General features: G+C 37.4%; 1 protein-coding gene across 1 annotated transcript in view; it reads right to left on the bottom strand.

Moving 5' to 3' along the window:
- The window catches only part of AK5 (adenylate kinase 5), a 202,618-nt gene that overhangs the window by 144,535 nt on the left and 35,354 nt on the right, over window positions 1–22,729 (bottom strand). The window contains exon 6 of the mRNA XM_054566867.1: window positions 6,474–6,665. Within this exon, the coding sequence (XP_054422842.1) occupies window positions 6,474–6,665 (192 nt within the window). The remainder of the gene's footprint in view (window positions 1–6,473; window positions 6,666–22,729) is intronic.

The raw sequence follows: 22,729 nt of genomic DNA, 5'->3' as shown, positions 1-22,729 counted from the left end.
GTGAGTTTTAGAATCTCCTGAGGTTTATTGTATTTAAATTTCTTTTCACCACTCTGTGCAGTGATGCTGGTGGAGGCAGGAATAATTAACCAGTGGCTACGTGCTGGACATTTAGGGATAAGTGTTCTTGTATTTTAAATGTTAGTGCTGATTCTTAGGAAACTTGACGTTAATTAACAACTATCCAGTAGTTCTGTCTAAAATTAACTTTTATTATTTTTGTTTATTTTCTCTTTGGCTAAGAGTGTCTGGTGGGATGGGCATGACCCAGTTTTGGTGGCAAATTTGAAGTACACAAAGGGGATGTCCCCAAATTTGAAGAAGGTGACTTGGGGGAAAGTTAGCAAATGAAATGTAAATGGGTGATCTGGAGCTCAGAGACAATATATGATGAATCAATAATCATGTGGTTTTGATAAGGATGGCGCTCTATGCCAGGGATTCCCCGGTACTGACGTCAGCTTATGAAGTGTTCCCTAATGCACATCAAAATGAGAAAAATAGGGTAAATGTTGGGAGTTTTCTTAAAGCCAAACTGGTTCATTTAAAGACTTTATTTAAAATCATGTCATTCCTAATTTCTTTTTGTGTTAAAAATATTCCTTTAAACAACGGCAATAGTAGATTTTTTTCCGAATGCCCTCACTTAGTAAAATAAAAAAAGCCAACTTGGGCAATGTGAATTAAAACAATAATAAGGTACCAGTACACACCTATTAGAACGGCCAAAACCTGAAATGCGGACACCACCAAACCCTGCTGAGGATGTGGAGCAGAAGGAACTCTCATTCATGGTTGGTGGGAATTCAAAATGGTACAGCCACTTTGGAAGGCAGTTTGGTGGTTTCTTATAAAACTAAACATACACTTATCATATCATCCAGCAATCATGCTCCTTGGTATTTATCCAAATGAAGTGAAAACTTATGTCCACACAAAAACCTGCACATGCATATTGATAGTAACTTTATTCACAACTGCCAAAAGTTGGAAGCAACCGAGATGTCCTTCAGTAGGTGAATGAATAAATAAATGGTGGTACATCCAGACAATAAAACATTATTCACCACTAAAAAAAAAAGCTATCAAGCAATGAAATGACATGGAGGAAAATTAGGTGTGTATTACTGAGTGCAAGAGGTCAATCTGAGAAGATAATATACTGTAAGAGTCCTACTGTATGATATTCTGGAAAAGGTAAAACTATGGAGATAGTGAAAAGATCAGTGGTTGCCAGAGGTCAGGATGGGAGTTTGGGGGGAGATGGGGAGGTATGAATAGGTAGAGCAGAGAGAATTTTTAGATCAGTGAAAATACTCTGCATGATATTGTAATGATCGACACATGTTACTATACATTCCTCCAAATCCATAGAAAGTACACCACCGTGAGTGAACCTGAACCCTAAGGTACACTATGGATTTTGGGGTAATTATAATGTTAATGCAGGCTCATCAGTTGTAACAAATGCACCACCCTGGTGAGCGATGTTTTTATTGGAGGGGGCTATGCAAATGTGGGGGTGGGAAGTACAGGGCAATCTCTGTGCCTTCCTCTCAATTTTGCTGTGAACCTATAACTGTCCTAAAAAGTAAAGTCTTTAAGAAAAAAAATGCCAAATTCATCTTAGCCTCATTAAAAGTTTTTTCTGCTTTATTAAGCATTAGGCAATCACTGGTCTATGTGGCCTTGCTATATGCCAAGGTGGTTTATATTTAGTCCCTTGTCCACTTCCCCAGAAAAACTGGTGTTGGTGAACAGATAATCCTGATTTTAACATTTTTCAGCCTATGCCTTTCCTGGCCGAAGAGACCCAGTGGGTTAATCTGGGTATTAATCAGTAGGCCTCTTCATACATTCTATGACTACAGCTTCTCATTTCAAAGTATGCTTCTCCTGTAAAAAGTCCAGAAGAAGAAATGCCCATTTTCTTTCCTCACAGCCTAAAGTTAAATGTGGACTTTCACTGATTACCACCCATGTTAAGCAGTATTTGTTCAATGAACACAATAGTGTGACCATTCCCTTGGCAAGTTGAATGTGTTACCAACTGAATAGAATACCCAATGGCACAATGCATTTTGGAAAATGATAACATGAACATTACGTTTTACCCTATTATTTTCCAGGTATTTAAAAAAGAACACATTCATAAGAAAATAAAACCACAGGTATTTTTTTAAAAATTCATCAAACTTACAAAGACTTGCTCTGTCTTAACTATTGCTGTTTCTTAAATAAGGGGTTCCAACTTAGTAAAGATGATTAAACAAAGGTGAATTATTTTTTTCAGCTTTAAAAATTAAGATAAAAATTGTCATTAAAATACATATCATTGAGGATTTGAGCAATTTATGAAAGGGAGTTATTGTTCATGAGTTGCATAGTTTCATCAAGTCCAAGTGCTCCAAAATGTCATAAGACACAGCCTATTCAGTGAGACTAAAGGAGCAGCTTTTCTGGTCCCAGTCATACTCAAACTTCAAAGAAAAACTTTTAACAAATTTTGGAAACTCACAGCATCCTAATATTTAATTAGAAGCATAATACTGTAAAGGACATGATGAGCAACTACAACCAACCTTATGATAATTTTTAAAATTATGTATAAGCTGGTCTGAAAAGAACCTATGAAGTCCAAAAAGAATCTATTAGGTCCAAAAGGAATCTATGAAATCCCTAACATACTAGCCTGTCATTTCCTACACTTAATTCACAGATGCACAGATGGCTGTATATAGGAAATTATAATAAAAAATGAAAATAAAGAGATGCACATGATGGGAACCATGTCAATAAGATACAGTATTCAGGCAACAGCATGTTTCTCCTAGCTATTTTGATTAGGTTTTCTCTTAAGTCATACTGGGTTTGTTCTTTAGGCAAATCTGCCAGCAGACACAGTAAATGATGAGGTAAAAAAGGAAAAAGAATGGGTTGACATTTGTTACAGCTCAACCACATTATTCAGACAGCCATTTTATAGCTCGATTACATGGATGACATAGAAGTTAAAGTAAACCCTGACACAATGTTATAACTAATTAACAGACACTTTTTAAAGAAAAAATGAATTTGACATGAAGGGTTTTTTTTTTAATCCCCACCCAAGGATTTACTTATTGATTTTATAGAGAAGGGAAGGGAGGGAGAGAAAGGGGCAGAGAACCATCTATGTGAGAGAGACAGATTGATTGGTTGTCTTTTTGTATGTGCTCCACTGGGACCAAACCTGAAACCCACGCATATGCCCTAACCAGAGATCAAACCCACGACCTTTCCATCTGTGAGACAACTGAGAGACAGCCACACTGGCAAGAGCTGGCATGAAGTTTTTAAAACCTAAATTCTTCATTTTGAATTCCTTCAATAATCTATGTATTGAAGAAAAGGCAACACAGTACCCACAAAGAGCACAGAATTGTTGGTGGCAAGAATAGGTTCCAAAAGATAGGCATTAGAGCGGGGAGGAAGAGAGAGAAGTTTAAAAAATTATGAAAGAATAGCTGTCTTTGAATTTGCCCTCACAATGTTCCAGGCACTGTTCTAAGTATTTGACATCCATTTCTTCCTCACAAATTACACTGTGGTGGGATTGACGATTATATTCACTTGACAGGTCAGCCACCTGAGTCACAGAAAAGATAAGTAGCTGTATAAGGTCACAGGGTGACAGGCGGTGCAGCTGGGTCCTGAAGCAGGCAACGGGGCCATGTGGCTGCCCGGTGCATGCCAAGCAGGACCTCTGCATTGCCCTGGGCTACTGTGTCACACGCGTTCCCTCATTCCGCCTGGGCAACATTACATGGCGGGTAACACCCCCAATTCAGTGATGAAGACCAAGTTCGAGAGCGTCATGAATGTATTAAATGTCAGTGGAGCTGAAATTCCAAGTGGGAGATTTCAGACTCCAAAGCCCTAGAGAGGAGGAGCGACAAGATGACGTTTCTCATCTGGACTGAAGACAGAAGTGCCCTTTGTGGTCCTCAAGGTCCTGGAACCAAGAAAAATACTTGTGCGCACCTGCAGGCGGGCAGAAGGTCTGTTCTATTCATGATGGGGATTCCTTTGCAACAGTCATCACATTTAACAACTCATTGTTTAATATCATGTTTTCCATACCAGCCGTCCCCAAACTTTTTGGCACCAGGGACCGGTTTCGTGGAAGACAATTTTTCCATGGACCAGGGAGTGGGGGTGGGGATGGTTTCAGGATGATTCAAGCACATTCCACTCAAGCTCCCCTCCTGCTGGGCAGCCTGGTTTCTAAAAGGCCCAGACCAGTACCTGTCCGTGGCCTAGACGTTGCGGACCCCTGCAGACTGTAAGTTCTGTTCATTTACTGTGCGCACATACTATATACCAGACAGGTACTGTTCTAGGTGCTTGGAATATGCCAGCGAATAAAATAAAGATTCTTACTTTTTGCTTATTTAACTTTGCAAGCCTACCTAGCAGAAAGCCTCAATAAATATTTAATGAATGAATAAATGAATAAGTTAGGAGGGGCAGGTAGAAACAAAAGAAAAAGCTACAGAGAAAAGGAAGTATCTGTGTTTGGTCTATTTATCCAAGATTTTTATTAAAATCTTAATATGCTTGTGATTAATAAAGATAATCATTTTTATTATTTAGCTCATCTTTAAAAGTAGAAGTGCTACCAAACATATTTAATTCCAAAAATGAACTATGATCTAGGTTCTGAAGGAGAACGCGGTTCAGGAGGCAGCCCTTGCTCTTTGTCAGACTAAATTTCAAATTATATTCTCCAGAGCTTAGCCTGTGTTTGTACTCACTGCTTTTCAAAAGGTAACTTTCCAAGGCAAGTATTCTCCCAGTAAATAGAAGTGTTTGTCTTAAAGCTTATTTGTTTAGCAATGAGGTTACAGGCTGGTATCCACATTGTTATCAACTCCCTTGATTAGAGGCAATGGCATTTCACCTCCATGCAAAATATTAGTAAATTAACAATCTCCACTCTGCATTCATTGGGGAAATCTGCTGTGCTTGTGATGACGAACACGAAAAGCAGGGAGTAATCAGAGACGCTCTGGTAATACCTTTAAACCTTGCAAACATCAATTAAAATTCTGGCTTTCCACCTCGCCTTTGAGGTTTGGTCTGTGGGGTCAATTTGTTTTTTTTCATGCAGAAGTCAGCGCTGGTAATTTGCAAGAGAAACAAGTTGTAACCCCAACAAAAAATAGCTCCAGAAACATCACTCCGATTTTCTAAAATCTTTCCTATTACTACTCCGTGTCTCTTTTAGACCATAAAATAAACTGGCATTGTGAATTATTTTCAGATCAGATTTACAATTCTCTGACATGACAACTTTTGACTTAAGGTGCAAATCCTAATAAATATTTCTTTATAGTGCTAAAAAGACTGTGAAGAGATTGTTATTCAAATGTTGTGACTGTCTCTTAAGGATTTAAGGGCACTTTCGTCTAATGAAGATATTTTTAACCCAGTAATTGTTAGGTCCTTGGAGCTCTGCGGATGGGCTTCAATGGATTCACCTAAAGTTTGTGAAACACATTTCACATGTATTTTATTGGGATGGGCATGGTCACTTTAGTCAGATTCTCTACGGGGGCTGTAACTCCATTAGAAAAGGCAGGACCCAAGGGCTGAGGGGAGGCTTCTGCTGCGGCCTGCCACCATCCAGCTGTCATGGAGCTGCCCCAATTTTAGTGTCTTCTGTAAAATGCCTTCTTCAGATGACCTATAATCCTCTTGTCTCCTCTATGTGCAATATTTGAATCCATGATGTTATGGGTATAATAAATGTAGCTGGATTTTCACTTTTAATATTCTATATTACAGCAATTATATTCAATGATTCAGCCTCAGTCTTCATTGGCACTTGGAGTGTCATTAGCCATAAAACAAACTAAACATTTATGAAAATATTAATATTTGCATTGTATCAACGGAGCAGAAAGATCAGCACCGTTTTGAGATATCACTCCTTCATGGACAAGTCAAACCCTTAGAAAACATTTTTATGCCATGAGAATCTTATTTATTTATATGGTACATTATGATAAAACCTCACTTATAATTTAAGTCTAATATAATACTATGCTCATTATGTATTTTTAAGTCTATCAATTTTACTAGGTTCCAAAGACAGAAGAGTTGAGAAGCTGGGAAAGTACTGCTTAAATAATTAAGATAATTATTTCAAAATCCTTTTTTATTTGGGGGCTATGGAATTCTAGCTAAGGTGAAAAGTACCTATTTTTTTTTTACCAATTGATTGGTAAAATCTATTACACTAATATGAAAGTATTTTATCAGTATGGCTTAATAAAGGCAAATCAGGTCAACATTATCATTTTTCTTCATTGCATTTGAACTCAAGAAAAGCCACTTTTTTAATGTAAAGAAGATATCTAAACCACAAGGGCTGGAGAAATCTGAATGATCGTTCTTGTACTAGACACATAAAACTATAGCTAACTTACTGTCATGATGAGCCCCTTTTCCTGGAAGTATTTAACCAACGGAGCAGCATTCTGCTTGAAGTTCATCAGTCTTCTCTGGGTTGCTTTCAGATTGTCATCAGGCCGCCCCTGTTGCTCTGCACGCTTCAGTAATCTTTCTTTGAGCCTCTGATTGGCACAAGCCAAGAATACCACCAAGTCGGGAGTACAGATCTGTGGAGAGCATCAAACAAGCAGACAGGCATTCAACGTACCAACCAATGCAAAGGGCAGGCAATGGCATTCACCTCTTTGGTTCTGCTGTGGCTGCTGTATTTTTGGCCCTCTATGTTTTATGCGAACACATTTCCAAGGCAGTCACTTGACAAAAGGTCAGGAGGAGCCATTGCCATTACCGTTCATGTAAATGGCATACCCACAGCCATATGCAATAGCCCTACACATTCCAGCAATGTGCTTTTTGTTATGCTCAAATATGTGTCCTAAGAACAATCTGGGCCAAACTTTGCCAAAAGTATATGTGACCTGACTTTAAAGGAGCAATGACTATCGGGGCCACAGATGTTGTCTACAATTAATAAGTACTGCTGCTATTATTAGTAGTTGCTACCCTTTTAACAGTACCTACTGTATACCAGGCCCAATGCTAAGTTATTTCCTATTTCCTATTGCTAAACTTTACAGTAATCTGCAAGATAAATATTACCTTCATTTAACAGATGAGTAAACTGAGGCTCTAAGAAATTAAGCGCTTGTCTGAAGTCACATGGTCAGTAATGTCAAATCTGGTATTTGATCTTAAATCTCTCTGGCATGAGGCCTGAGTTTCTTCCACTATTATAAAGCACCAAATGGCTTAACTTTGCTAAAGCTTCCCTGTCCTCATCTGTCAATAGAGACATGCAAATCTACCTCTCTGAGGATTAAATAAGATATTGTATGTAAAATACAGAGCACAGACTTGATCCATGTACTCAATATATTTTAGCCATGTTTATAATCAGTTTTCATGATTCTATGCTGTCCTGGTTCTCCTTTATCTTTTTGTTTTTTATTCTGTTTTGTTTTTTTCTTCACTTAGATTTTTTGCTTCTCAAACTCACAAGTTGGGTGTTACCCCTGGCTTAGATTACCTTTTTCCTCCTCTTCAGATTCTAATTTTTTTCTGATTCTCTGAGTTCTCTTCTACTTTTCTGGTTTCAACCACTACCCTTTGTTAATGGATTTTAAATCTACGTTTCAGCACTTTCAACAGCACTTAAATCCTGTACTGTCAAATAGGCCACATGACAACTCTGCTTGTGAGTCTTAACGTTACTTGTGACTCACAAAGGCCAATATCAATCTCAGCACATTTTTACCTGAATGAAATTCCCATCTTGTTTGTTGGTATATTTATTTATTTTTATGATAGCAACACTACTTTCCTAAATCTCTCGGCTGGAAGCCACAGTGTCACTTCTAGCCCTATTAAAACTTAGTCTCTCTGAGCTATCACCATTGCCTAAGGATTCTGCCTTTGAAACACCATTCAGACTCCTCTTTGCTCAATTCCTACACCCACTGTATAAGCACAGGTACAGACTGCATAAATGACTAAGAGCATGAATTTGAACCTAGAGTCTGCCATCTATTGTTGTTTGTCTTTAGGCAAGTGATTCAATTTCTCTGAACCTCTATTTTCTCACTGTAAAATAATGGGAAGCCCCCAACCCCACCTCAGTAGCTTAGTATTTTCCCAGTTTTTTAAAAAAAACTTCTAGTAGTTTTTGAGAAATCTTAATTTAAAAAATCACTTTGTAATTTTTGCATAATATATGATAGAGTGGTATAGATATTATCAGAGGTTAAAAGTTTTATCAAATGTAATATTATAAAGTTAATATTTAATAGAATCTTTGGTAATATTTTCAGCTTTACCCGATAAAAAAAATGACATCCTTTTAAATTTTCTTTAAATAAATATTCAAAGAAGACTTTTTTTAATCCTGACCCAAGGACATTTTTCATTGCTTTCTTTTTAGAGAGAGAAGGGAGGGAGGGAGGGGGAAAAAGAAGGGGCGGGAGAGAGAGAAACATCGATATGAGAGAGAAATATTGATTAGCTGCCTTCTGTACGTGCCTCGACCAGGGATCGAACCTGCAGCCTAGGTATGTGCCTTGACTGGGAATTGAAACTGCAGCCTTTTGGTGTGCAAGAGAGTGCTCCAATCAACTGAGCCACACTGGCCAGGGCAAAGAAGACAATTTTTGACAAATAAAATGATATTTTATTGTGTTTGATTTGGTCATAATGTATATTGAAATATGGAAAAAAACAAACAACAAATCCTGAACTACATGATTGGTATTGAATGCAGATAAAAACTTCTTGCAGTTTGAAATTCTTGCAGTTTGCACTTAAACAGATTGCAAGGTAAGTGTTCCTCTCTACATAACACAAATGTATAGTGAGGACATACATTTGTAATCCTCACTATATTTTGCATTTTACTATTGGCTTTTGAAATACAACAACTTAAAATTTAAGATTTCATACACATTGAATAAAATTGCACTTTATTTTTTAAATTAATAGAACTTTTTAGAAAGTAGTTTTAGGTTTACAGAAAACTTGAGTGAAATATCTAAAACTTTTGGTTAATAAATGCAACTTCAGGTCTGATAAAGATGACTTTGAAGTGAATCTGCAAAGTTATTTAATTTTATAATTGTGATTAACTTGCTGTCTCCCCTTGGCATAAATTAAACAATATATAGTTAGGAAAAAACATTAAAATGCAGAATAGACTAGCCCAGTCCAACTGCTAGGAATAACCAGCTAGTTCCCTACAGAGTGACTATAGCCACAAGCACACTCATCTGCATCCTAGTAACCCCTATATACGTCCACTCATTGGGGCCTTCTGGGTTGTTGTTGTTGTTTTTTTAACAGTGTGCCATTTTAAAGGAAAAAGGATTTAAATTGTTTGCTTTTCCCAAAAATGCAAAATAGCAGCAGATGTCATTCTTTCCCAAAAGATGTAAAACTCCTATAATGTTTTCATGAAATTCACTTGTGAAATGTTGAGAAATTTCAACAGAGTGTATCCTTCTTAGCCTATGTTCTCAAAATATATGCGCTGATTGAATGATTGAAATGTTAAATAAATGGGAAAAAACTGAGATATTGCTTTTGTTACGGACGTCAATTTCCCATTTACTGATATTGTTCCTCCCACTGACTCAACTAAATCAATCTTTTTTTTCTGTCATTATATAGTCAAGTCAATCTTCCCCTGCCCATTTTCTTAAAGTCTCTACCTGAGTGATTACTCTGTTAAAAAGAAACTGTGATTACTTTTGATAAGCAAAAACATATTCACTGTCCCAGCCTACAAAGTGAGTTTATTGTAATACTCCTGTTCTTAACTGTCAGTATTCTTTATGAATACTGACCTATTCCTCATGAAGACGTGTTAGAAGGCCTAGACTCCATAATTCAGATCACACTGTCAGACACCAGGAAGTAAAGTACTTAAAAGAAAGAGAGAGAAGATCACAGTTGGAAAAAAAACGTGGAATCACAGAAACTCAGAGATGAAAAAAACATGCTGGTTATCTAACCCAAATGAATGCCAAACCTGTAATCTCCACAATCTCTTCACAAGTGACTTTTAAGTTTGACCATTTAGACTTGAAATTCTTGTGAGCATTTCTTGTAACGGGCACTTGCTTCTTAAGAGCGAGTCCCTTTCGTTATTGGGTGACTCTAATAATTGGGAATTTCTTTCTAAGACTCTAAGAGCTCTAGAAACTACTACTGCTGCTCCTACCCCAGGCTTTTGGTTGGAATTCTAAAGGGCTACACTACCCACGTATATGTGAACCAGCCATCCTAGGACTAAATCTCATTTAGAATCATCCCAAATACTTCATATATTGTGGTGATTAAATGTGTTTAACAGCCAATTAGGCATAGCTGAAAAAAGAATTAGTGAACTAAAAGGTCAGAAGAAAATTCCCAGAATGAAGCAATGGGGTAGAAGGTGCTGGAAAAGTAAAGATCAAAAGAGACATATGAGTCAATGGTTTAAAAGTTCTAGAAGAAGAAGCAAGAGAATGAAGACTCAGTCTTTGAAAATACAGTAGCTAAGAGTTTTTCAAATTCAAGAAGTGACATAAAAATCAAGAAGAAAAAACAGAAAACTCAGATCTAAGCACATCATTGTAAAACTGATCAAAGTCTAGACAGGCCAAGAAAAACATTTAAAGCAGCCAGAAAAAAAAGAAATAAAAGATTACTTTCAGAGGAACAACAATAAGACATATAGCCAACTATTCAAAAGAAACCATGACAGCCAGAAAACAATGAAAGGATATCTTTAAAGTATCAATACAAAATAAGTGTCAACCTATGTTTCTATTTCCAGGAAAAATATCTTTCGAAATTAAATATAGACATTTTCAAACAAACAAAAACTGAGAGAATTTGTGGTCAGGAATTCTACACAAATGGAAATATTAATAAATATTTTTTATGTAGAAGAGAAATGATCCAAGATAGGAAGTTGACTCAGAGAAATGAATAAAGGGAAATGAAATGGTAAATACGTTGATAAACCTAAATGAATATTGACCAAAAAAAAATACTGAAATACTTTGTGATATTTAAAAATAGAGATTAGCCATGAGGCAGGTAAATGAAGTTCAACTGCCATAAGGTCTTGTTCAGAATGTGGTAAAAGTATTGATTTACATGAGACTAATAAATAAATGATGCGTCATAATCCCTAGAATAGGGTCAGCAAACTTTTCCTGTAAATGGCCAGATAGCAAAATTATTAGGCTTTGCAGCCATGAACGGGAAAGCAGGGAGAGCGCTGAGAAGGGCAGGCTGTTGTAAAGGTGCAGTATTGACTCGGGATGCTGAGACAGGCGACTGGGACTCCATGCTGCTGGGCCGACCTGGGCGGGCAGCTTTTACCCGTTAGATCCTGCCTGCTATTAGTCAGTGGTTGCGCCTTCACATGTTACCTCTGTCATACTTTCTCATTGAATGTGCGAGTCACAGGGCTCTGCCAAACATACGCAGTGAATTGCTGTACATTCCACTGGCACAGCAACTTTCAACCAGTGCACCCCAAGAATTTTTAAAACATGCAATGCCTGTTATTCAGAGGCACTGACTTCTTTTCCCTTAGGCTGTCAAATTAAAAAATGACAACAGTCAAAACAGTCGCTGTCCGGTGTGAGTGAATCAAAATTACATTTTTCTTTTTGTCAGATCATTAATTAGTTTATGTGCGCCATGAGGTGAAAAAGGTTGAAAATTGCTGCACAGGCACAAGCAGGTCCCAGCAGCCGTGCCAAGTAAAAGGTGGGCTCATAGAATATGAAGTGGAGCATCAGAGGTGTTTGAATATACACATTTTCTTCCTGTTACTGACTCCTGCATCTCATGCTGCTGAAGTCCCAAGTTCTTCATTATTTCTGTTACCTGGGGCTCCATGTTGCCTCAGGGTCCCCCTCCTGGCCCATGTTGAGCCAAGGGTGCATTATATCTTCCAGGGTTGTTCTTTTGCTGGAGTGGAAGGTCATTAATTTTAAAAAGTATTTGACATTCTAGAGACGTACAGTATGGTGGAAGAAGTGCTCCCTCAGTATCTGCTGTTTCAGTCCCCTGCAGTACCCCCCGCCCCCCCATACATGGCAGGGTGCCCGTCACCATCCTGTAGAGAACTAGCACCAGGCTCTATACATCAACCTTGGGGCCATGATATGTTTGGTGCTGCAAGACCTCTGGGGCGACATAGGAGAGGGTGCCACAAAACATGTTCAGTTTATGGTAAGTAAATTCACTACTGAGGCCAAATTTAGTCTATGTTTGACATTTAGCTCCCCATCGATAAGTACGTTTTCTGGTTTCAGGTCCCTGCGGAGGATGCCCCTTTAGTGGCAACTGTACTGATACCAGCTGCCGGGACATGGCTTGAGCCTCCTTTTCGGTCACGCAGCCGTGGTCCTTCAGATAACCAAATAAGTCCCCTTTGCTTACATGCTCCATAAAGAGAATCAATTTTTCCTGGGTGGCAATCACTTGAAATAACTTTGTGATGTTTGGGTGATTTAAGACCTTAAGACAATGGACTTCGCAACAAACTGTAGAGGAGCCCCAATGATTCTTGACTATTACAGCCACCTCTGTCTCAGCCAGCGTGTGCTGGCCCAGTCTCATCTGGCGAACGATCCCTTGCCGGTGCTGTTCAGGAGCTTGTAATCACCAATGTGGTGCTCCTTGTTGGCAGAGAAAGCTGCAAAGTCCTTGGACGTGGTGACTTAAAAATAAGAACAAAAAAATTGAGAGAGAAAAAAAAAACAAAAGAAAAGAAAAAAAGAAAACCAAATAGGAAAAATAAAAAAGGGATAATTATAAAGAAAAATGAGAAAAGGAGTAAAAATTAAGAGAAAAACAGAAAGAAAAAAACCCCCCGCTAACTAGTCCAACTCCAACAGGTCACCACAAATCAACTTCCTGGGCTCCAAAGGACAGAACCCTGGGGCCAGCCAGGGCCTTGTACAGGAGTTGTTTGTAATTCCACCAGTGGTGTCTTGTGAGAGCAGAGGAAGAAATAGACCAATCATGACTGACGATAAACCACAGCGGTTTTTCCTCACTTTATGGTCTCAAGCTCCTTTTATGATGGGAGAAAAAAGCAACCATAAAGAGCTTTTCTTTTCATTTATTTGCGATATTAAAGATTGATATTTACTTTATTAGAAATGAAAATCTGTAAGATGCAATAAAAAAGAAAAAAGAAAAGTCTGACTTATTTTAATGCTCCAGATCTCAGTTCAAATATCAGCTGCTTAGAGAGGGCTTCCCAGATCCATCCATTCCTACCTACCTCACCCAGCTGGTTAACATTTGTCATCTTCTGCACTGACCAAGCTGCATCTGATTGTTTACTCTTTCTCATGAAGGAAAGAGCATGGCTGTAGTGTTCTCTGTGTCTAGTACAGTGACTGGCAACAAAACAAGTGTTTAATAAATATTTGTTGACTGGATTAATGGAAGAGTTTCAGGAAACAAAAGAAGATATGGCCAACTACTTATTTAATCAAAATGATTTATAAAAATCTGAAAAGAACAGTCATGTTCTGTCCTCATTCAGCTTTTAGGGCAGATAAGATAGGAAAGAAGAGGGCTGAAGTCTGGGTTTCCAGGTATGCATGTACTTGTTGAGGCTAAAGAAAGGCCAACTGGTAGGAGCCCTTCTGTGAAGATTAAGTTATTCTTTCCTCCAGTGGTACTTGGCCATAAAAAAGAAAGAAATTTTGCCATTTGCTTCAGCATGGATGGTCCTAGAGGGTATTATGCTAAGTGAAATAAGTCAGAGAAAGACAAATACCATATGATTTCACTTATATTTGTAATTTAAAGAGCACTATAAATAAATAAACAAAACAGAAACAGACTCATAGACCCAGAGAACAGACTGATGGTTGCCAGGGGGTAGGACCAGGTGAAAAAGGTAAAGGGATTAAGAAATACAAATTGGTAGTTACAAAACAGTCACATGGCTGAAAGTACAGCATAGGGAATATAGTCAATAATATTGTAAAAAAAAAAATACAATACAAAATGGAAATGTCAACTACTTCCTGAAAAAAATATTTGCAGCACATACAACCAAAAAAGCACTTATTTCAAAAATCTGAAATCTTACAAATCAAAAAGAGAAAGAGAAAAACAATAGAAAAATAGACATGAGACTTAATCAGGCATTTTTACAAAAAGAGGATATCCAAATGACTAATGAATTGAAAAAGTGCCAACATCATTAATAATCTAGAGAATACAAATTTAAACTACCCACCCACTAGAATGGCTAAAATTAAAAAGACCAACAATTAAATTAATTTAATTAAAATTAAAAAGACCAAAGGTTAACAAGAATATGTAACAAATGAAGTAAGTTTTGTGACCAAACAGCACACTCATAACCTGTGTACCTATCATGTACGTGCTAGATTCTATTGTACACACCAGGGACTAACAGTGAGCACAAATCAGTATGCACTTGCCCTGGTTGAGCTTACGGCCAGTTGCTGAAGACAAATTTTAATCAAAGAATTTTACATATAGGTATAAAGTTGTAACGGTATTGAGTGCCACAAGATAGCGAAGGCATGGCTGCTACTATGAGAACATAAAATAAGGAGATCCAGCTTCATCAGGGAGGTCATGAAAAACTCCCATGAGGAACTGACAATTGAGCTGTGATCTGGAGATAAGGAAGGAGCAACTAGACAAAGAAGTGGAGGGAAGAGTCACCTTTCCAAGAGAACAGAAATTCTTAAAGAGCAGGCACGTGTCCTAAGAATGCAACACCCAAATTTTGCATGAAGTACGCAGCTCACAAAATGAGAATCTTTTAGAGAGGGGACAACCTAAATAGGTAGGCAATTTTTTTCCAGGATACGGGAAGCACTTAATGTCTTGATGGAAGATTTCTCTAAATTAAGTTTGTGGTTTACAAGTGGAAGATTCTAGACATAGGAACACATGAACTAAGACCACAGTAACATCAAGTTATGTCATCTGTTTTCTTTGTCTTCTCGATTTTTTGCCAATTAACAAACATGGCTCTGCAAACACACAGCTTACTTATAAACCCCACGACCTGAAGTGTTAAGATCCTTGGATTTATAAGGAAGGATACCAAGTAGGAGAATGTTAATTTTTAAGGAAAGCAAGTTCAAGACTTCTCTTTCATTGTTCCCCATTCACCTCTCCTCACTTCTGAGGAGAAAAAGTGTAACCCAAAGTGAGTCAGAGCAAGGTCTTTCACAGAACTATAGTTCTAAGTAAGGTTGTGGTTTCTTTCACCTGGGACCCTCTCATTTATTTCCAAACAGGTAGAGATGTAATATCCATCTTTCTCCCTGATGCTCATCATTCTTTTTGAATTTGCTTCTCTGTCTGTAGCTAGCGAGGTTTACTGGCCCTAACTGTCAGAAGGCCTGCATTGAGCATCTTTAAGAACCAGCACAATTTATGATTTTCTGGCTCTCCTTCCTGTCTTCTCCTCCTCCACTCACAGATCCAGTTTCCGTGACAATAGTGGGACAAACTGAGGCTCGGGGGAAGAGAGCAGGGTTGGAGGACGTCTTCTGGCCTGCTTTGGTCCTAGCATCTAGGCTGCTGGTAGCCTGGGTAGAAGGAAGTCTCCATGTGACTTAAAGAGGAATCTTGGGCTCCAGTGGGTTTAAATTTTTTTTTTACATCCTCACCTGAAGATATGTTTATTTATTTGAGAGACAGACAGACAGACAGATAGGCTGACCAGGGAATGATATGCAACCTAGGTAAGTATATGACCTGACTGGGAATTGAACCCAAAACCTTTTGGTATATGGGACATGCTCCAACTCCCTGGCCAGGGCAGGCTCCAGTTGGTTGGTTTAGAAACAAAGTTTCACAGTACAGGATTTTTTTTTTTTTTTTTTTTTGCTGTGAATTGCCGTCCCTGCGTGTATCAATTTAAGGATCGTGATGGAGGACTGACAAACTGACCATAAGATTTATTGTTCCTCAGATATTTTAATTTCTCATGATTCCAATGATCAGTACTAGGTATTAGGCCCTGATTAGAAAGTGGGATAAGGTATTCCCAGACTTTAAGGAGCATATAATCTGAGGCTTGAGTGAAGAGATAATTATAATGCAATATGTTCAGCACAATGTTAAACATTTTTTTTAATGGGAAAAAAGAGGAGGGCCACTCCCATATGGCAATTCTTACAATCCCTGGTGTCAGTGAACATATATATCCTCCCGAAGTGTTCTATTCTCCAAGACAAACACCATTCCCCTTTCCCATTATTGTTACACTCATGACACACATGAATTAAATGAAAGCTGTTTTGCTGATGCAAATTCTGATAACAATGTGAAGGAGGCTGGACAGCAATGTTCCTGAAAGAGCAGTCCTTACATTCATTGCCCGGCGTGGGCACTCCCTGGAAGCTTGTTAGAGATGTAAATTCATGAGCTCCACTCTTTCCACTGGATCAAAATCTCTGGGGATGGGACTCAGGAAGCTTTGTTTCAACCTCTGCTTTATGTTATTAGAAACCCTATGTATAGAAACATGTGCCCAAAACAGGAGCTTATTGAAGTTGCAGGGTCTTTAAAAGTTAAATGACAACAGCAACAATGAACCCTGAAGTGAGTCAATATGATTAAGTACAAAAATGAAAGAAAAAAGGAGATAACAAATATTTAAACCTTTTTTTTTATAGTCTGGGAATTTCTTGTTCAAAAGCTATATATTTTATCTAATTCTAAGACCCTGTAGTAATCTCTTACAGTCCACTGTTTCTATTACTTTATTTAAATAGTATCTAGATTATTCTGTTCTTTCACAATTTGTCACAAGCCAAATTAATCATATCTGCTGAAGAGAGTATATCATTAATGGTTTCAAAAAGATATAATTAGATTATGAAAAGTACACTTCTGTGGTTTGATTTTTATGGTGCACATCTTCAATAAAACCAGTTGGAGTACATTAAGCGTCAAGACATAGAAATTTAATGAAGAGGACAAGATTAAGGTTTTATTTAATATATACCAGGCCCACAATATGAAAATGAATGCGAATTTCCAATTCTATTTTTTCCAAGACATCTTTTCTTCACCACTGATTTGATTATTCAGGCAATTACTTCATTCATGTATTTAGTCTTTCATTTAATATTTACTAAGATCTTATTATGAACAAGAAGTTGAAGTTCTGGAAAGGTAGACTGAGACTCCATGGACTGGCATTGCCTTTTCTGCTAAGCAAAAGGGGTTTTACCTTATAAACAGGGGAGTATATTTCATTTTGTGCCTTAAAAGGAATGCCAATGGTTGTGCAGAGGGAAGGCTGGAAGCCGAGAGACTGGAGGCAAGAGGATTGTCTGGAACAGCTAATGAGCCTGAGCTCTCTACAGTGAAGCGTCCCTTTATGGGCAGAGGTCTAACAAAACATAATGTAAAACATCGTTATTCTTAATATTGTCTTTAGAGATGAGCTTGATTTTAATGATCATTTGGGAAATCGCGGGAACGAACAGTGCCAGCATTAGGCAAAGAGCCCTGAAATAAAACAAAAGGACTTCGGTGGGGCGAGGGGAATGATGGCAAATGGACAGAATTCCAAAATACGTCAGCTCTTTGTACACCTGTGACATGAGCCGTGCCTGCCTGATTCACAGTGGTCAGTGAACGGATTCTTCATCACTGGGGCCTGTGATGCATGACTGCTGAGAAACAGTATCTGTTAACCAGAAGTCAAACCCAGCCCAGACAATCGCCACTGAGACAGACCTTAAAGTGTACGATCTCAAACACTTAGCCAACTTCTAAACCAGCTTCCCTCTATACCTTGTCTCTTTACAAACATTTAACTTTTAAATATATAGTATTGACAATGAGAATAATTATCCATGAGATCCAGTCGTTATGTTTTCTACTATGTTCTAAATTCATGAAAGCAAAGAAGCTAGGGAAGGATTTTTACAGGTCATGTGGTCCAAATCCCTATTTGATCTGCATAGCAATTGGTTTATAAAAATTATTGAAGCTAAATATCTGGTATAGTTTTAGTTGTATCAAATAAAATATATTCATTAAAAAAGCAAGAACAGTGTAGTTTCTCCCTGACCTATTTTTTCTTTCCTTTTTAAAAATTTTATTGCATTTATTGGGGTGTCATTGGTTAATAAAATTACATAGGTTTCAGATGTACAATTCTATAATACATCATGTGCATATTGCATTGTGTGTTCACCACCCCAAGTCAAGTCTCCTTCCATTACCATTTATCCCCGTTTCGCCCTCTTCTACCATCCCCATTCCCCTTTCCTTTTGGTATTCACAATACTGTTGTCTGTGTCTATGAGGATTTTTTTCCTTTGCTTAATACCTCACCATTTTTAACAGCCCCCTAACCCCTCGTGCCTCTGACAGCTTTCGGTCTGTTCCCTGTATCCATGAGTCTGACTTATCTATTTTAGACAAATGGAATTTACGCTTTGAGACATAGTACACCCATTCACAGGAAATATTAGAAAAGTGGCTTAGAAATTCTTAAAGCGAGAAGCTAATTTTCAAATCTTTTAAAAGCATTTCTTGGAGAAAAATGAATGGGAATATAAAATAGATAAGAAATTATATAATGGTTCCATTAATGCTACACGCATAGACATACTGAATGGAAAAATAGGCTGAAAATTCACCACAAATGCCATTAATAAAGATCTTTGTTTGAAGTTTAGATGGAAATGTTTTTAAAAAAAAAGTTGGCATCATTCCAAAGAAAAACATTTTTATTAGGTGTAAGTTATCTTTCTTTGTACGGCAGAAAGAAGCTAACACTTCAAAAGAAGATGCATACCTAATGTAGTTCTGTTTCACCCTTATCTAGGTGGATGGCTTAGCATTCACTCAAATACAAATTTCCAGGGAAATTAAAAGAAAAACTATTAAGTTATCAATGACTGGAGTAGGAATAATACTATTCCATTCTATTCTTTAGACATTACTATATCTCTTTGCTTATCTCATCCTAGAATAACTCTTCTTATTAATATTGATAACAAAGAAAAATACTTTAAACCCATATTCTCAGACACTTGAGGCATTAGGACTCTAACAAATTCTAGCCGGAACCTTGAGGACATATTTTCAGAACATCTTGTTTTCAAGATTTTTTTGAACATCCTAAGTATGAGAATCACTAAGGAAAATTTCCTCATTCTGTCATTTATTCAATCTACAAGTGTTTATTAACTATTTTAATACTTGCTTACAAGTAGTTAAACTAGGTCCTTTGTTCACTTCTTTAAAAATAAATCTTCTGATTATCGGGTGATCACTTTGTAAGTTACATAAATGTTTAATCACTATGTTATATACCGGAAACTAATATAATCTTGTATGTTAACTGCAATTGAAAAATTTTTTAAAAATCTGGTAAGGACAGTTTTAGCACTACTTGGAAGTGCATATATAGGTGTCCACTTCAGTCCAACAAACATTTATTGAGCATCTACTACGAGCTAACTACCATACTAGACAAAAAGATATGCAAAATGGTCAAGACATGGTACCTGCCCATAAGAATCTCCAAATCCAAGTCTGGCCACGTTACTGAGTGTTGTCCTGTACAAAAGGTTGTGGATTTGATCTCCAGTCTGCACACATGTGAGAGGAAACTGATGTTTCTCTCTCACACCTATGTTTCTCTCTCTCTTTCTCTCTCTCCTGCTCTTCTCCCTCCCTACCTCCTCTCTCTAAAACCAATAAGCATGTGAGGATTAAAAAAAAATCCCAATCCAATGTGGAAGCAGACACATAAAATATTATTTCAATACAGTAAAATTTATGGAGATTTCACTCTATTGGAATACAATTCCAAAATAGAAGCCAAGGGGCAGGGTACAACAAAGGGGTATAAAGGACCTAGGGTTCTGGAGACTCTGGCTCATGTGAATGCCATATGACTATCTGGAATGGCTTCTTTACCCAGAAAATTTCCCGGGGTCTGCTTCTCCTGGGGAAAATGTGTAGGGAGAGGAAGGAATGAAGAAGATATACCCAAGTCTATGTTTCGCAGGCAAAAATGGGTCTATGAGAAACCCTGCTGATATAATCAAACTATTCAATCACTCTCTCATGCACTCATTCTCTTAGTGAGATTTTGTTGAGTACCACTAAGCACCAGAAGTATGATAGTTGCATTTTGCATTAAAACAGTAGCTCATTATCTGGCCTCCAGCTCTAAATTGCTTTGGTGTTATGTGATGCACTCAAGGTTAATTTTAGAAGTTAATGGTCTGGTAGTCATCACATGCACAGTAGCAAACTAAGCTGAAAGAACTACCCAATGAAGTGACCAGCAGAATACGTGAGATCAGGATTCTTTCTGACAATCAGACCGCCGTCCCACTTCATGCTCCTTCAAATACAACCCCACTTCTAGGATGAGGGTAAAAGTTTTATTTTTTTCTATAAGATAGCTTGGTAGACTCAGGATTCCAGAACATTTGAGATGGGAATTCAAAGTGTTATGATCTGCAGTCTATACACCACAGATACAGCCCATCCCAGAGACTTTCTATCTGGGATGGGCAAAGAATCATCATGGCTAATGATCATAGCACTCTGGATTCAGCTTCAAAATCCTCAACACTGCAGACCAGGGAGCCATTACCACTGGAATGTGGAACCCAAGATAAAATCTTTTTGCCACTGCTGCCTTATGCACTCTAGTGAGGTGTCTCCATAAGCCATACATGAAAATTAGTTTCAGTCTCATTCTATAGCCAGAGTGAATCTCTCTCTCTCTCTTCCCTCCCCCTTCCCTCTCCTTCAATTAACTGGACTTCAAGGTTAAGTAGTGGTATTTTTTTTAATTAAAAGCAATGAAGTTATTTTCCAAAATTGTTGCTGTCCACTTTTAATGTTCTACTCAGCATTTTGAGTGGACAAATCTTTAGTTTACTTTCCCATTAGTAAATTGTAAATGGTCAATTTTTCAAGGCTGTAAAAGGTACCAGCTATTGTAAGAATGGATCTTTTCAGATTGTGCTGGTGCCATTGATGTGTAACCAGACTTTCAAGTGTCTTTTGGCCAGAGCAGCAGCAGCCTTCACCTTGGCCTTTCTATTCTAATAATGAGCCAGAATACTAAGATATAATTATTCTAATAGAATATTTTTAGATTATTAATTTAGTGCTTTGAAATGTATGAGTGATTTGGGCATAAAAAAATCTGAGTTGGAAACCCTTTCCAAATATTTCTCTCTTGTGTATATTTCTCTCTCTCTCTCTAATGTAGGCACATACATACACACACATACACACTGCCTAAAGAATAATATTTATTAGAATATTTGGCAGTCTAAAATATACTTGGAAGAATTTTTAGAAGGATTATTAAATTTTAATAGAAAACAAAGAACCATAAATATGGAAAGGCCCACCAAAGTTTAAACCATTTACCATTTTATTATTCACTCATTCATTCAGTAAACATTGAGTGTTGAATGTATGCAAAAATAATATTAAAGAATTCTTTAAAACCTCTGAACAAGAAGAAGCAGTGATTGGCTCTGCTAATTTGTTCTAATGTTTAACAATTGGTACTTTTAAGGATATTTTTCATCCTATATAATTCAAAACGACTCTCTTATGTACAAATACATTTACTCAGCAAAGGAGAACCAAACAATACGCTATTTATAAAACTCAGACATGCCTGGAACGCAGTCATGAGATGACGACTTGATGACAAACAGTGATTTCTATCAGAACATAACAGAACTTGTAAAACTGAATCTGCTTTCTCCTTCAAACAGACCCTTCGGGAAATTAAAAATTCATTTTAATATATTGTCCACTTGTCAAAAATTTTTGGGACTGCCTTTTGGATCCACCTCAGCAGAGGTTCTTTTGAGTGGTAAATCCTAGTCCTTGGAGACTAGGCTCAACTGTTTTTTATTCTCAGAGAGACAATATAGTTGGGTGGAAAGAGCCCTGGACATAGGAGTGTAGGTTGTTTCTTCTGGCTCAGGAGTTTGGGTTGCTTATTATAGCTCTACATTAACTAGATTTGTGAAATCTAGCCAATCACTTAAACTCTTTTGGCCTCAATTTTCTCATTTACAAAATGAGGTTAGTAGCTAACAAGTATTTTTAATTTAAAAATTCTTTTTAAAGGTTTTTTTTTATTCTAAGAATTTCCATGTGTCAAAAGCTGTCCTTTTCCTGTTAGCTGATTGAGAAAGTGCTTATTTTGCCTAGTTTTGTTTGTCTCTGCAATGACTCAGCAACCCTCAGATGCAGGGACCACAAGTTACAAGATGCAGGGTGCAGAGCCTCTAAAATTTGTGCTTCCCTGAATCTATGTACTCATGGAGGGCATTATTTAAAACATGAATGAGAAGATATTTTTTGGCTGTGACTCATGGGGAAAAAAAGAACTGAGGGCTTATAAAAGATTAAATGCAATAATCAAGGACTACTCACCACATTTGGAAATTAGTCACTACCACTTTTTGGTTGCAAACATAAGTATAACCCTCTACCCCATACCTGTATACAAACAAGTAGCAATAACTACATATTCAAATAATTCTATTGATAAGGAATCACTGTGGGAAGTTAAACAATAAGTGAGAGGTGGTGGCTTGCCTTGTGATTTTCGAATACATGGAAACTTGCTGTCAGTATGTTGAACTAC

Source organism: Pteronotus mesoamericanus, unplaced genomic scaffold (genome assembly GCF_021234165.1).
Source record: "Pteronotus mesoamericanus isolate MK-2021 breed Mesoamerican mustached bat unplaced genomic scaffold, CSHL_Meso_final contig_181, whole genome shotgun sequence".
NCBI classification, from domain to species: domain Eukaryota; kingdom Metazoa; phylum Chordata; class Mammalia; order Chiroptera; family Mormoopidae; genus Pteronotus; species Pteronotus mesoamericanus.
This window is presented reverse-complemented; position numbering and strand designations above follow the sequence as displayed.